At 47.8% G+C, this 15,219-nt stretch overlaps 1 protein-coding gene across 12 annotated transcripts in view; it reads right to left on the reverse strand.

The window, feature by feature from the left end:
• Positions 1-779: 779 nt before the first annotated feature.
• Fblim1 (filamin binding LIM protein 1) overlaps positions 780-15,219 on the reverse strand; it is a 34,546-nt gene continuing 20,106 nt past the window's right edge. For 9 of the 12 annotated variants that reach the window (XM_087550141.1, XM_087550139.1, XM_087550143.1 and 6 more), the window contains 4 exon segments: positions 11,743-11,912; positions 9,788-9,966; positions 7,525-7,642; positions 783-2,597 (listed from right to left, as the gene is read on the reverse strand). In XM_087550141.1, coding sequence (XP_087406267.1) covers positions 2,484-2,597; positions 7,525-7,642; positions 9,788-9,966; positions 11,743-11,912 — 581 coding nt within the window. In that variant the 3' untranslated portion in view covers positions 783-2,483. 12 annotated transcript variants of the gene reach the window in all.

Below are 15,219 nucleotides of genomic sequence, written 5' to 3' on the forward strand. Positions count from 1 at the left end.
GCGAGGGGCTTAACCTCTGGCTGCAGGTCTCCTTCCGAGTGGAAGCATTCCTGAGATAAGGTGGAAAATTTCACGACCACGTCACTCTTTTGCGATGTTTTCTGTCTCTGCCTCTGCAGGTGAACGTGCCTGACTAGCATTCCGCGCACCCCACACAGCAAGTTGGTGAGAAGCCAGAGAACCTTGGCGCCGTGTATCAACTCGCTGGCTCATGCTGCCCCCTAGCGGCTCTACGCCACATTTGCCTTGACCGTTGCAAACGACTGGCTGGTTTCCCAGGACCCCTATGCGGGGAATGGAAGTCCCTCACAGGAGTCCCAGTACACGTCACCATTTTATCACTTCTCTTTTTTTGGGGGGGGGTTCTTTTTTTCGGAGCTGGGGACCGAACCCAGGGCCTTGCGCTTCCTAGGCAAGCGCTCTACCACTGAGCTAAATCCCCAACCCCTTATCACTTCTCTTTAATTCATATATATTTTGTTTTGGTGCTGGGGATGGAAGTCATGTCTCAAGTACATGCTAAACGTATTCAAATCACTGCGCTAACCCCCCCAGCCACCATTTATTTGTGATAAAGCCTCATTCACGTAGCTCTGGGTTTGACTCCTAGAAACACAATCCCAGAATACAAGAGGTAGAGACAAGGGGTATGAAGTCAAGGCAATCATGGACTATATAGTAGTTTAAGGCCAGCCTGGGCTACCCAAGATCCTATCCCACTCAAATAAAATCCAAAATAAAAACAACGAACTCCCTCCATCCCAGAGAAAAACAAGATGCAAGCCAGGAAAATAGGTTTAATTTTTCTACGTGCACCTCAGAAGTTACAAAGCACAAACGTGATTTTTTTCTACTTTACATTTTATCTCTATTAGATGTGTGTGCACAGATGTGTATCTTGGTGTGCAGGTGTAAACCAGAGGACAGCTTGTGGGAGTTCGTTCTCTCCTTCCTTGTGGGTCCCAGAGATGGAACTCGGGTCATCAGACTTGGAGTCAAGGGCCTCTTTGATGACCAGCTGAGTCATCAAAAGGAAGAATGTTCTAGGTGTGGCCTCACAGAGGCAGTGGTTTTGAGCAGCCTAGCTGAAGAGCTGAAGTGAGGGCTGGAAGATACAAATGGGAGGCCAGAGATGTGACTTTCTCTGGCCTCATTCTGGGGTGTGTGTGTGTGTGTGTGTTCACAACCACACACATGTATGTACTTGTTGAGGCCACAGTCACAGTGAAGAAGTCTGGAGGAAAGAGGCTCAGCCCCAAATGTGTTCCCTAGCAAGTCAAAGGCACTTAATCCAAGTCTGTGAGCTACTCCAAAAGCTCACAGCAGGGTCCGGAAGCAGGAGGAGGCTGCTCATCAACCTCCCTCTCCTCCATGAGCCCAGCTCCAAGTCAGCAGGTGTTTCAGAGGCAGGGAGGCTGAGTGGTCACTACTTCACATTCTTATGTATTTATAGTTTGTTTATTTATTTCTGAGACAGAGACTCTGAACGCTGCCAAGACTGATGTGGAATTCTATGAAGACCAAGCAGGTCTCAAGCTTCTGGCAATTCTCCCAAGCACTGGGGTCATAGGTATGCACCACCAAACCCAGGTAGGTTTTTTGTTTGGTTTGGTTTTTAAACGTTGTAGCTCTGGCTGCCTTCCAATGCAGAGATCCACCTGCCTCTGCCTCCCAAGTACTGGGATTAAAGGTGTGTGTGTGCGTGCGTGCATGCGTGCGTGCGTGCGTGCGTACGTGTGTACGCCATGTTCAGTCAGGTTCCAAAGAGGCCAGTAGAGGGCACCAGACCTCCTGGAACTGGAGTTACAGGACAGGTAGTTTTATGAGCCTCCATGGCGGGTCTGGGAAATGAACTCTGGTCTTCTGCAAAAGGAGCAAACGCTCTTAACCGCTGAGCCAGCTTGGCAGCCCCCGAACCAAGGGAAGATATTTAGTGATTTTACCCCACCAAAAAAGAAAAGAAAAATTAAGAGATTTCTCTCCCCCCAATCCAAAGAATATTGTTTTGCATCATTTAAATAGAACCCACTCTGTAGATCAGACTAGCCGGGAATGTAGACACCCTCTCAAGTCCTGGGATTAAAGGTGTGTGCCACCATGGCGCACTTCACACAACTCAGCTCCACCCTCCAAGCTGAGGCCTCAGCACCTTCTGCCAGGCAGTTAAGCACCATGGTCAGAGACACAGGCATCACCCTGAGACCTGTCCCCATAAACACATCAGGCCAGCACTAGGGAAGGACCAGGGTCCCACTCTGGTGGTGAGGGGCCTCCTGGTCAATGGAGGGAGAGGAGTTGGAAGTCTGTCTGGAGGGTGCTGTGTATGTACTAGGAGGCCATGCCCCAGTGTCTCAGGCCCATGCATTTGGACACTATGGCCTGAGCAGTGCGCTAGTGCCCAGTGAGGCTCAAAAGGAACGTATGCAAGAAAGGTCGGAAGGGGAAACCAAGTCAGGGAAGGGCGGGCCAGCCATCGGGACTCTTCAGCAGCACCCAGCAGCACTCCGCTTCATGTGACAAGGTTTGCAGAAGAGGTGGTCATTCAGCGGGTAGCAGCCTTGGTCGGTGGGCTCCACAGACAGGAGGACACTGCAGTCCTGGGGAAACAGAAGCATGCATGGGTGTCCCTGCCAGCACTGAGCTTTCCCAGGGGACTGCAGCTTCTCCTCCTCTTCATTTAAAGATGGGATCTTAAAGCTAAAACCGGCTTCGAACTACGGCACCAAGGATGACTTTGAATTCCTGACCCTATCACTGGCTCAGCTTTGTTTTGAGACCAATTCCCAGGGTGCTCTGGAAAACTCTATCTATCCTAGGCTAGCCTGAACTCCGATTTCCCCACCTCGGCCTCCTGGTGGTAGGGTGACAGGTAAATGCCACCGTGCCAGCTTTGGGGTTTGTTTGTTTGTTTCTTTTTTTTCTTCATCTTTAATGGGGACTATAAACCATATCCCAAGACTGTCATGATTTAGTAAGGTGAGGTGTACGACAGTCTTTTTTTTTTTTTTTTCTTTTTTTCGGAGCTGGGGACCGACAGTCTTTTATAATTAAAAATACATTCTAAAGGGGCTGGGGATTTAGCTCAGTGGTAGAGCGCTTACCTAGGAAGCACAAGGCCCTGGGTTCGGTCCCCAGCTCCGAAAAAAAAGAACCAAAAAAAAAAAAAAAATACATTCTAAGGGGTTGGGGATTTAGCTCAGTGGTAGAGCGCTTGCCTAGGAAGCTCAAGGCCCTGGGTTCGGTCCCCAGCTCCGAAAAAAAAAAGAACCAAAAAAAAAAAAAATACATTCTAAGAATACTGTCTCCCTCCCAACAACTGTAATAAAAGACAGACCAGAGCCAGGAGGCCGTGGGCAGTAGGGGGAGAACCTCTTCCTCCCAGGGAAAATGGAACCCAGTTCTGTTCTAGGCTGCTAGACTTTGAGTTTATGTCTATGGGGTGTTTATTTGTTTGTTTTTCTTGTGTTTTTTTTTTCTTTTCTTTTTTTTGGAGCTGGGGACCAAACCCAGGGCCTTGAACATGCTAGGCAAGCACTCTACCACTGAGCTAAATCCCCAACCCCTTTCTTGTTTTTTTTAATTAATTTATTTGATATGAGTACACTGCAGCTGTCTTCAGACACACCAGAAGAGGGCATCAGATCCCATTACAGATGGTTGTGAGCCACCATGTGGTTGCTGGGATTTGAACTCAGCACCTCTGGAAGAGCAGTCAGTGCTCTGACCACTGAGCCATCTCTCCAGCCCTGTTTGTTTTAAAGGGTCAGTTTAAGATGGGGGTTTAATGGAGCCCCTACTGAAATGTAACTTCCTGGGGTCTAAATCCTGACTTACCAGGCAGCCTCAGCCAAAGTTACCGTGGACAGGAAGTGGGGGTTATTTGCTTAGCCAATCCTTTATGAATGTCTGGTACTGGTGGACGCTATCAGGGCTCTGGAAGTGCTAACAGCACTTGATCTTTTAAGATACATTATCAGCTGGATGGACCTTGAACTCTAACTGACAAGTCAAGAGACCATAGGAAGCAATCAACTTCTCTCCCAAGGTCCTCTGGGCTTTGCGTTATCTTTTAAAACAAATACAAGTGAATGAATGTTTAGAATTACTTACTGGCTGACAGAGAGACCCTGCCCTGGGACTCTCCATGCAAGTGATACATAGAAAAACTACCACTGTGTCTTTATCAGCAAAGCATAGAAAGCTTAGAGGTACAGGGCCGGCAGTGTTGGGAAGAGAGTGGGGGGGGGTTCTCGGAGCCCCACTGATGGACCAACGACAACACCTGCAGGGTCCAGGCAGAAGGAAAAGAATACAGTCCCAAGATTAAGAGAGGTAGAGGCAAGCAGTGAGTTCAAGGCCAGCCTGGTCTACAGCATGAGTTCCAGGACAGCCAAGGTTACACAGAGAAACCCAGTCTTTTAAAAAAAAAAAAAAGGGCTGGAGAGATAGCTCAGTGGTTAAGAGCACAGACTGTTCTGCTCTTCCAGAGGTCCTGAGTCCATTCCCAGCACCCACATGGTGACTCACAGCCATCTATAATGAGATCAGATGCCCTCTCTGTCGTGTTTGAAGACAGTGACAGTGTACTCACATACATAAAATAAAAATAAATCTTAGGGGGAAAAAACAGAATTATTAAAAAAAGAAAGAGAAAAAGAGTTGTAGTCATGGCCACCCCATTCTGATCACAGGCCCCTAAGATCACTGTCCTGCATTTCCCGTACCAGTTCTGAGCAGCCTCCCATCGCAGACCAGTGGTTCCTTCCCACAGCCACAAGTGTTTATCGCACCCTCCCCTTCCTGGCCTCATCATTTCCTACCCCTTAGGCCTTCTGAATCCCAGACACAAATAGAACCTTCCATTTTGTGACTCTTCAGAAGCTCCTCTAACAGTGGATCACACCCAGCCTCCTCTGCCTCCCCTCTCCCTCTTCCTCTCCTTGAGTATACATGTGTGTTCATGTGTGCCTGTGCTCCTGTGCATGCACACAGCCTGAGGACTGCCTGGCACTTCATCCAGGAGACCAGCCAGTCCCCTCTTTCCATCTCAGCCTTCTTGAGATCATAGGTATGTACCTGACTTTTAGATGGACTCTGGGGATTTGAAGTTGGGTCCTTATACTTACAAGGGTTTTTGTTGTTGTGGCCTTTTCTCTTACTGAACTTTCCTCTTTGTGCAATTGGCAAGCTCATCCATGGGGTCTCATATAAGAGGCTAAATACCCCTCCTCCAAGGAGGTACCTTCCTCCCCTTGGAGGATCTCACTATGTATTCTGGGCTGCCCTCAAACTCTCACACTCAAACTCCAGTCCTCCTGCCTCAGCGTCCCCAGTGCTGGGATTACATTCATAGACCACCACTCCCTGCTGTAAGAATTGCTTTTGTTCTACACAGATTCTACCACTGCCCTTTTCCTTTAAATTCCACTTAATTTCTTTTATTATTAATTTATTCAGTGTGTAGGCATTTATGGGCATGCTTGTGTCACAACAGTGAGTGGACACCAGAGAACAACCTGCAGAAGTTGTTTCTCTCTCTCTCTCTCTCTCTCTCTCTCTCTCTCTCTCTCAAGATTTGTTTATTTTACTTATATGAATACACTGTAGCTAGCTGTCTTCAGACACACAGAAGAGGGCATTGAATCCCATTACAGATGGTTGTGAGCCACCATGTGGTTGCTGGGAATTGAACTCAGGACCTCTGGAAGAGCAGCCAGAGCTCTAAATCACTGAGCCGTCTCTCCAGTCCCGAAGTTGGTTCTTTCATTCTATCTTGTGGGTCCTGGGGATTGAATTTAGGCAGTCAGGCTTGGTGAGAAGCACCTTTGCCCACTAAGCCATCTCTCTGGCCCCTAACACCCATTATACCTGCTTTCACTGGCACTCACTAAGGTCTGAGTCTGCCAGCATCCCTTTCTCTCTGAACCTGTTCTGAGGCCGGGTGTGGTGGTGCACACTCGAACCCTAGCACGGAGCTGGCAGAAGCAGGAGGATCTTTATGAGTTTGAGGTCAGCCTGGTCTTTACAGTGAGTTCTAGGCTAGCCAGGGCTACATACTGAGTTCTTGTGTGTATGTGCGCTCAAGAGTGCATTCGTGTGTGTGTGCATGTGTATGGGTGTGGTGGTGGGGATGAACAGACCTGTTTCAGGGGTTATGTTTTCTGGTCCCAGGGGCTGTCAATCCTAGCACATCAGCTCCCAGCCCCTGTGATAGGCTCAGAAGATATGTTACCTTCAGATGTCAACCTGACACTGCTCGGAGTTTTCTGTCTCAATTGGGGGACTGCTCGGATCTGATCAGCCCGTGGCATGTCTGTGGGGACATTCTCTTGATGGCTAATTGATGCAGGCAGTGCCATCCTGAGGCAGGGGACCCTGGACTGTATAAGAAATCTTCCTGAGGGCTGGAGAGATGGCTCAGCAGTTAAGAGCACTGACTGTTCTTCCTGAGGGCTGGAGAGATGGCTCAGCAGTTAAGAGCACTAACTGTTCTTCCAGAGGTCCTGAGTTCAATTCCCAGCAACCACATGGTGGCTCACAACCATCTGTAAAGAGATCCAATGCCCTCTTCTGGTGTGTCTGAAGACAGCTACAGTGTACTCATATATAATAAATAAATAAATCTTTTTTTTTTTTTAAAAAAAAGAGCACTGACTGTTCTTCCAGAGGTCCTGAGTTCAATTCCCAGCAAACACATGGTGGCTTACAACCATCTGTAATGGGATCTGATGCCCTCTTCTGGTGTCTTTGAAGTCAGCTACAGTGTACTCATAAACATAAAATAAATAAATCTTTAAAAAAAAAAAAAAATCGTCTTGAGAGAGAGAGGGTTTGGTCCAGTAAGCAGCATTTTTTCCACGGTTTCTGCTCCAGGTTACTGCTTCGATTTCCCTTTAACGACGGATCTTTTCCTCAACCAATCTGCTACTGACCCATGCCAGGCCACCCAGGGACCTTTTTGGTACATTGTGCCCCGCCTACAATGGGTCTACTCTCAGTCTCTTGGGGCTTCTAAGGATGTAAACTGAGCTATCTCTGCCCATGTGCTGTGCCAGCACTCAGAAAAGAAAGTAAAAGGCAGGACCAAGAGGCAGTGATAGCCCAGGGCTATCATTTGCTAAGGATGCTGTCACCACCCACCATTCTGGAACACAGTCTCTTTCCACAGTAAGGGATGTGGACACACAATGAACTTTGATATATAGCCAAGTGTGGTTGGTTTGTTTTTGTTTTTTTGTTTTCTGAGACAGGGTTGATTTCTCTGTGTAGCCCTGGCTATCCTGAAGCTCGCTCTGTAGACCAGGCTAGCCTCGAAATCTGAGATCCACCTGCCTCTGCCTCTGCCTCTGCCTCTGCCTCTGCCTCTGCCTCTGCCTCTGGAGTAATGAGATAAAAAGATGTGAGCCGTCACGTATGTTTTTATCTCAACCTTTCCCAGGCTCTGCTGAGGGCAGTGAGCAGGGGAGAGCACAGCACAGGGCTGCCCAAGGCCTCAGCAGTCTAAACCACCTCAGCTCCACTCACCTCACAACGGTAACAGTTTTCATGGAAATTCCTTCCCATGCACTCGATTTTGAAGGCGTCCTTCCCGTCTCGGGGGATGATGGGATTCTCACAGATGCTGCACACAGGGGCAAATTTCCTAGAGGGAGGGGGAAGAACACACCAGGAAAATCAGCTCCTCTGAGGGTTGGGGATTTAGCTCAGTGGTAGAGCGCTTGCCTAGGAAGCGCAAGGCCCTGGGTTCGGTCCCCAGCTCCGGGGGGGAAAAAAAAAAAAAAAAATCAGCTCCTCAAGCTGGCCCAAGGAGGGAGGCTGCAGTACACCCGCCAGAGTGCCTCCGCCCCCAGGTTGCTAAGTGACCGCATCTGCGGCAGCCAATGATGTTTACCCTTCCCGGCAGGGGTGGGAGGAGTCAGTGCCCTAAATCCAGCTTTCCACTGTGCAAGTAGCCAGAGTTTGACTGGGAAGTGTCGGAACTGAGACCATCCACTATCTAGTACTTTTAAAAAATTTAAAGACTTTTAGCATATTTATTTAGTTGTATTTGCATTCTAAGGACAACATGCGGGAGTCAGTTTCTTCCTTCCACCTTGTGGATCGCAGGGATTGAACTCGGGTCTCCAGGCTTGGAGGCAAGCACCTTTATCCGCTGAACCATCTTGGCAGCCCTGTTTGTGCACTTTTTGCTTACTTATTCTTCCCCCCCACCCCCCACCCCGGAGCTGAGGACTGAACCCAGGGCCTTGTGCTTGCTAGGCAAGCGCACTACCACAGAGCTAAATCCCCAACCTCTTGTTTACTTATTCTTGAGGGAGAGTCTCACTGTGTAGCAATGGCTAGCCTGGATCTTGTTACTTAGAGCAGGCTGGACTGGGATTCACAGAGATCGGCCTGCCTCTGTCTTCTGAGTGCTGCTGTTCGCTGTTCAAGACAGGACTTTATAGCCTCAGGCAGCAGTAGCAGTCTGCTTCCAGATGAAAATATATATATATATTATATATATATATATATATATATATATATATATATATATATATATCCCCCACTCCTCCCTTCCTTTCCCTCTAGTTCCCAGGGGAGGGGACATGGCCTAGGTCCCAAATCAAGTCCTTTTTATTTTCATATAAATGTTGTTCTTTAAATTTTTTATTTATTTTATTTCACATACACTGGTGTTTTTGCCTACTTGTATGTCTGTGTGCGGGTGTCAGATCCTCTGGACCTAGAGTTACAGATAGCTGTGAGCTGTCAGGTGGGTGCTGAGAATTGAACCCAGGTCCTCTGGAAGAACAGCCATTGCTCTTTAACCCCTGAGCCATCTCTCCAGAGTCTGTCATTTTTCTTGAGACAGGGTCTCATATAGCCTAGGCTAGCCTTGAACTTGATAGCGTAGCCAAGGATGACCTCAGGCTTCTGACCCTCTGCAATGCTGGGATTATGGGTGTGTTTCATGGTCATGTGGGGCTGGGAAATCAAACTGGTACACGCTAGGCAGGCACTCTACCAACTGCGCCACTTCCCTGCTCCCAAATCAAGTTCTTCAATGGAAGCTTCATTTCGCCTTGGGAACTGCGCACCTCAGTTCCTACTTCTGCTAAAGCATATTCTTTCACTGTGCTCCCTAGTCATAAAAGGTCTGAAGATTTGGCAAGTGTGGATGGTAGCCCTCAGGAGACTCTGAGGCAGTCAGTCAGATCTCTGTGAGTTCAAGGTCAGCCTGGTCTACAGAGTGAGTTCCAGGACAGCCAGGGCTGTTACACAAAGAAAGAAAGAAAGAAAGAAAGAAAGAAAGAAAGAAAGAAAGAAAGAAAGAAAGAAAGAAAGAAAGAAAGGGTTGGAGAGATGGCTCAGTGGTTAAGAGCACTGACTGCTCTTCCTGAGGTCCTGAGTTCAATTCCCAGCAACCACATGGTGGCTCACAACTGTCTGTAATGAGATCTGATGCTCTCTTCTGGTGTGTTGAAGACAGTGATAGTGTCCTTACCTACATAATAAATAAATAAATAAATAAAATCTTTAAAAGAAAGAAAGAAAGAAAGAAAGAAAGAAAGAAAGAAAGAAAGTCAGCCAGCCTGAGAATTTCATGGAGCACCTCACATGAGGAGTCTGTCAGAATTCAGAGACTCAATGCTTCCTGCAGACGCCCCGTGAATTAGGTGGGGAAGCTAACAGGCTTCTGTCAGCACAGGAGCTGTAGAAAGTACTGGTCTGGTCCTGCCACCACACCAGAGAGTCCTGCCCTGCCTTTCCCACTCCCGAAGCCCCACCCAGTCTCCTGTCCTACCTGTAGAAGTCAGTCACACAGTACACCTGGTTCTGGTTGTCCAGCGCGAAGCTCTCATCGCTGATGCACCGGGCACAGGTCACGCAGGTGAAGCAGGGTGGGTGGAAGGCCTTGCCAAGGGCCCGGATGACATGCTCTTGGACTACCTCTCCACACTTGCCACACTTCTCCAGAGTATCCTGGGGCAGAAAGCCTCTGCTTTGGCCAACCCACAAAATGTCTGAACCATGAGGTGTCGCCAGCCCCCTCTGTCTTGATCTTTCTCTTTCCTCCCTTCCTCCCTCCTTCAGTACCTGAGTACTAAGGACTGAAATCAAGGCCTTTTGTGTGCCAGGTAAGCACCCGGTCACTGAAGTATGTGCTCAGCCTGAGGACTATTTTAACAAAATTTTCACACACACACACACACACACACACACACACACACACACACACACACACTTTGGGGGCTGGTTTTGAGACAGTGAGTTAAGTATGACTTTGAACTCCTGAATCTCCTGCCTCCACCCACAAGTGTTCAGATTTCAGGCATATGCTATCATATATCATACCCGCCCACTTAAATCCTTGCATGTTCAGCACTACTTCTGATGAATGGTATCTAAATTCTTTGCTTAGTTTTTTTGAGGCAGGGTCTGCCTCTATAACCCAGGATCCTTAAACTCTTCATCCTCCTGCCTCAGCTTTCTGAAAGCTGGGAATACATGGACACCATCATAGCAGGCTCATTACTCAGAAGTGTGGGGGAGAAGGTCAGGAGTTCAAGATCACCCTCCCCCCTGTTTTAGTCTCAAAACCCCCCAAAAGAGGCCTGGCGTGGTGGCACTCGCCTCTAATCCCAGCACCCGGGAGGTAGAGGCAGGTGGATCTCTTTGAGTTCCAGGCCAGCCTGGTCTACAAAGAGAATTCCAGGACAGCTAGGGTTTTTACACAGAGAAACCTTTAAAAAACCAAAAACCAAAACCAAAATGAAACAAAACAATTCCCCAAACAAAAAACAAAACACCAAACCAAGGGCTGGAGAGATGGCTCAGAGGTTAAGAGCACTGACTGCTCTTCCAGAGGTCCTGAGTTCAAATCCCAGCAAACGCACGGTGGCTCACAACCATCTATAATGGGATTCGATTCCCTCTTCTGGTTTGTCTGAAGACAGTTACAGTGTACTTATATATAATAAATAAATCTTTTAAAAAACAAAAACACCAAACCAAACAAACAAAACTAAAAAGGGAAGCAAATGCCTCCTCTAGAGCCGGAAGATCGAGAAGAGGATCTCTTGACTTGATTAAGGGAATTGATTTTTGAGCTGATAGCGCCCATAACTATGAAAAAGAAATGTGAACTGTTTGAAGCCACCAAACTGGTTCAGTTGTCTTGAATGCTCTCCATCCGCCCATGAGGCCTGGCCTCTAGGGGGCGGTATTGGGAGGTGGGTGGAGCCCTTAGGAGGCGGGACCTAATGATGGTCCACGTTATCGGTTTGGAACTGTCCCTTCCTCTATGTTGTTTTCTGGTCACGAGGGAGCCATTTTGTCCTCCCAGAAGCCCACGCCACGATGCAGGGCCTCACCAGAGGCTCAAACTGGCAAGGCCATCTTACTACGAACTGAAACCTCTCAACCAGACATATCTTTTTGTCGCTGCTGTTGCTGTGGAAGTGGACGCATGGGGTTGGGGATTTAGCTCAGTGGTAGAGCACTTGCCTAGCAAGCGCAAGGCCCTGGGTTCGGTCCCCAGCTCCGAAAAAAAGAAAAAAAGAAAAAAAAGGAAGTGGACGCATACATTATAGCAGCCACAGGAACCTAATCCTGCTTGGTTGATTTTACTCCTTTCAGAGTCTCAGCTTCCTCGACTGTGAAATGGGTTCACAGTGTCCAGTCTCTTAGGAGGCCCGTAAGGAATCCAATGCTACACTCTCAGTGGGTGCAACCTGGGGGCCACATGCAGGGGAGTACCTGGTAGCAAGGTTCGCACAGGGGACGTCCATCTTTCTGGTAGAATCTCTGTCCAGCCAACTGGCGGCGGCAGGTACGACAGGTGAAGCACTGGGCGTGGTACTGCCTCTTCATGGCCTCGACAGCCAGCTCTCGAGGGGACACGGGCTTGTGACAGAAACCACAGACATCTGGGGTAGGGGAGACACAGGTTATCAGCAGCCCAGGAAGGCAGTACCCAATCACCACCCTGAATATGATGCCCTAGTGTGTCCAGGGCCCAGCCTCAAAGGCTCCCTCAATTGATAACAGAAGAGGGTTTATTTATCCCGATCGGCATCAGGTGAACGGCCTTTGGGAAACTAAAATCAAAGATGGTATTGGGGCAGGCACCAGGAAACACACCTTTTTGTTATTTTCAGAGCAGGGTGTCAGCCTTGGGTGTCCTGGAACTCACTAGTTAGACCAGGCTGGCCTCAAACTTAGAGGTAATCTGCCAGCCTTTATGCACAGCTGGTGATATCTCAGGCCAGCCTGGTCTACAGAGCAAGATGGGGATGGGGGTGGTGTGGAGAGAGAGAGAGAGAGAGAGAGAGAGAGAGAGAGAGAGAGAGAGAGAGAGAGAGAGAGAGGAGAGAGAGACAAGAGACAGAGAAAGACAGAGAGACAGAGACAGAGAAAGAAACAGAGAGAGACAAGAGAGACAGAGACAGAGAAAGACAAAGAGACAGAGAGAGGGAGAAAGAGAAACAGAGAGAGAGAGAGAGAGAAACAGAGAGAGACAAGAGAGACAGAGACAGAGAGAGTGGAAAAGAAAGCAGAGTTGGCTTTGAGGTATCGTCTCGAGAGAGTGCAGGGGACCAGGTGATACATGCCAACACCCAGATGATCCTGAGTTGTCAAGATCTTTATGTAAAAACTGAAGTCACAAGAATGCTTAGAGGGGAGCTGAAGAAACATCTCATTGCTTAAGAACACATACTGCCTTGCAGAGGACCTGAGTTCAATTCCCCCTACCCTGATCAGTCAGCTCACAACTACCTGAAAGTCCAGGGATCCTATGCCCTCTGGACACTGAGGATAACGGGCACACACCCACTTAGACACACACACGTACACACAATTAAAAATAATAAAAATAGCTGGGCTTAGTCGGGCAATGGTCACACACACACACACACACACACACACACACACACACACCTTTAATCTCAGCGTTTGGGAGACAGAGGCAGGCGAATCTCTGAGTTCAAGATCAGCCTGGTCTATAGGACAGCCAGGGCTATACAAGAAACCCTGTCTGGAAAAATCAAACCCAAACCACCACCACCAACAAAATTGCTCTGGAGACCAGGATGGTCTCAAAATCAGAGATCCTGCCTTTGTCTCTTGAGTGCCAGGTATGCACCACCATAGCCGGCTAAAATAAACATTTAAAAAAATAAAACAAAACAACAACAAAAACCCTAAGAGTCTGACGCTGGGTGTGGCGGCTCAGACCAGTAATCCTAGCACTCAGAAGGCTGATGCAGGAAGACAGCTAGCCTGGGCTACACTGTAAGATTGTACCTTACCCCCCGCCCCCCCCCAAAAAAATCAAGCAAGTGGTGGCTCACACATTTAATCTCAGCACTTCGGAGGCAGAGGCAGGTGGACAGACTGGCCTATTGAGTTAGTTCCAGGACAGCTGGGCCAAATACAGAGAAACTCTGTCTCAAATAACAAAACAAAACCAAAAAATTGTGAGTGGCAAAAATGTACTGTAGTGACAATTCGGGGGTTTTAGTTTCTTCGAAAAATATAGAAATATTATGGGAATGTGCTTTCATTTTGCCTTCAGGTATGCTTTGACTGACCAAAGGAGCTGACTATGATTTGCCTCGAGCTCTAGCAGAGATGTGATTTTGCCAGCTGCAGATAGTTTGGTTCTTTGTTTCTTTTTTTTTTTTTTTTTTTTAAAAGATTTATTCATTTATTATATATAAGTACACTGTAGCTGCCTTCAGATACACCAGAAGAGGGCATCGGATCTCTTTACAGATGGTTGTGAGCCACCATGTGGTTGCTGGGAATTGAACTCAGGACCTCTGGAAGAGCAGTCGGGGCTCTTAACCACTGAGCCATCTCTCCAGCCCTGGTTCTTTGTTTCTTAAAAGTAGTAACTAGACAGACTTTCTTTTTAAGATTTATTTATTTATTATATATAAGTACACTGCCGCTGTCCTCAGACACACCAGAAGAGGGCAGCGGATCCCATTACAGATAGTTGTGAGCCACCATGTGGTTGCTGGGATTTGAACTCAGGACCTCTGGAAGAGCAGTCAGTGCTCTTAACCACTGAGCCATCTCTCCAGCCCTGCAGATAGTTTTTATGCTGGGGATTCTGGGAACTGTTCCGGGGCATATAAATGTAGGGCCCCAAGTAATATGTTGTTGGTTGGTTGTTGTGTGTAGTTTGTTATGTGGTTATGCCCAAAGAAGAAACAAGAAGAAACTGGAGATCCTGACAGTGAACATAGAACTTGCCCCCAAAGAACTGAGTCGCTAATCACCAGGAAGTTAGTCTAGCAATACCCCTGACTTTATTCAGAGATCTCTTTCCTTTCCCCTCTATCCTTTTTTCTCTCTTACCTAGTGTTAGGGGGTTGAAAGGGTGGAGAAGGGTGGGAGAAAGAAGCCACAAAGTAGCAAAAAGATAGCTACAATCTACCTTAAGTCAAAAAGATAAATAAGAGAGAAAAACATTTGCCCTCTGTCTCCCTATGTGGCCCCAGGAAGGAGGACACTTGTTTAGACTCAACTGTGTCTTCAGTGCCTGGGGCAGGGCTCTGAGTAAGCACTTCCTGGCTAAATTGAACCAGGCAAACAGTGCTATTTCTAGAAAACAGCTGGTACCTGCGAGTGGGTGCACGTAGGCTGGGATGACTAAGGAAGGTGATTCAACAAAAATACAAAACCTAAAACGCCAACCTTTTTATAGGTTACTTTCTCTTCTAGGAATTTACCCCAGAAAACCCCACATACTGAAATATCCAGGTGAGGTAACTCAGCTCAGCGCATTTACCTTAAGCAAGCAACCGTCTACAAATCCATCAGGAGGCGGCTGTGTAACCCATCACCTGTTCCTATTGAGGACTGACACACGGCCTTGATGGGGTGGGAACACAGGGGCGGGGTTGGGGGTAGGGGTAGCCACTGCTTATTCTGATAGGAAACCTGCTCAGAGGCGACTGGAAAAACGAGCAATGAAGAACAGCCCCAAAGGTCAAAAGGCAAAATTACAAACTGTGTGTGTGTGTGTGTGTGTGTGTGTGTGTGTGTCGGGGTTGAGAGTGGTGGGGAGGAAAAAACAAGGTCTCACTGTGTAGCCCCTAGCTGGCACAGAACTTGCTATGTAGACCAGACTGGCCTTGAACCCAGAGAAACCCTGTGTTTGTCTCACAAATGCTAGGACGAAAGGCAGTGCTACCATGTGCTTGGTTGGCTTGGTTTTTGTAT

This window comes from Rattus norvegicus, chromosome 5 (assembly GCF_021556685.1).
Source record: "Rattus norvegicus strain SHRSP/BbbUtx chromosome 5, alternate assembly SHRSP_T2T, whole genome shotgun sequence".
Classification (NCBI taxonomy): Eukaryota; Metazoa; Chordata; class Mammalia; order Rodentia; family Muridae; genus Rattus; species Rattus norvegicus.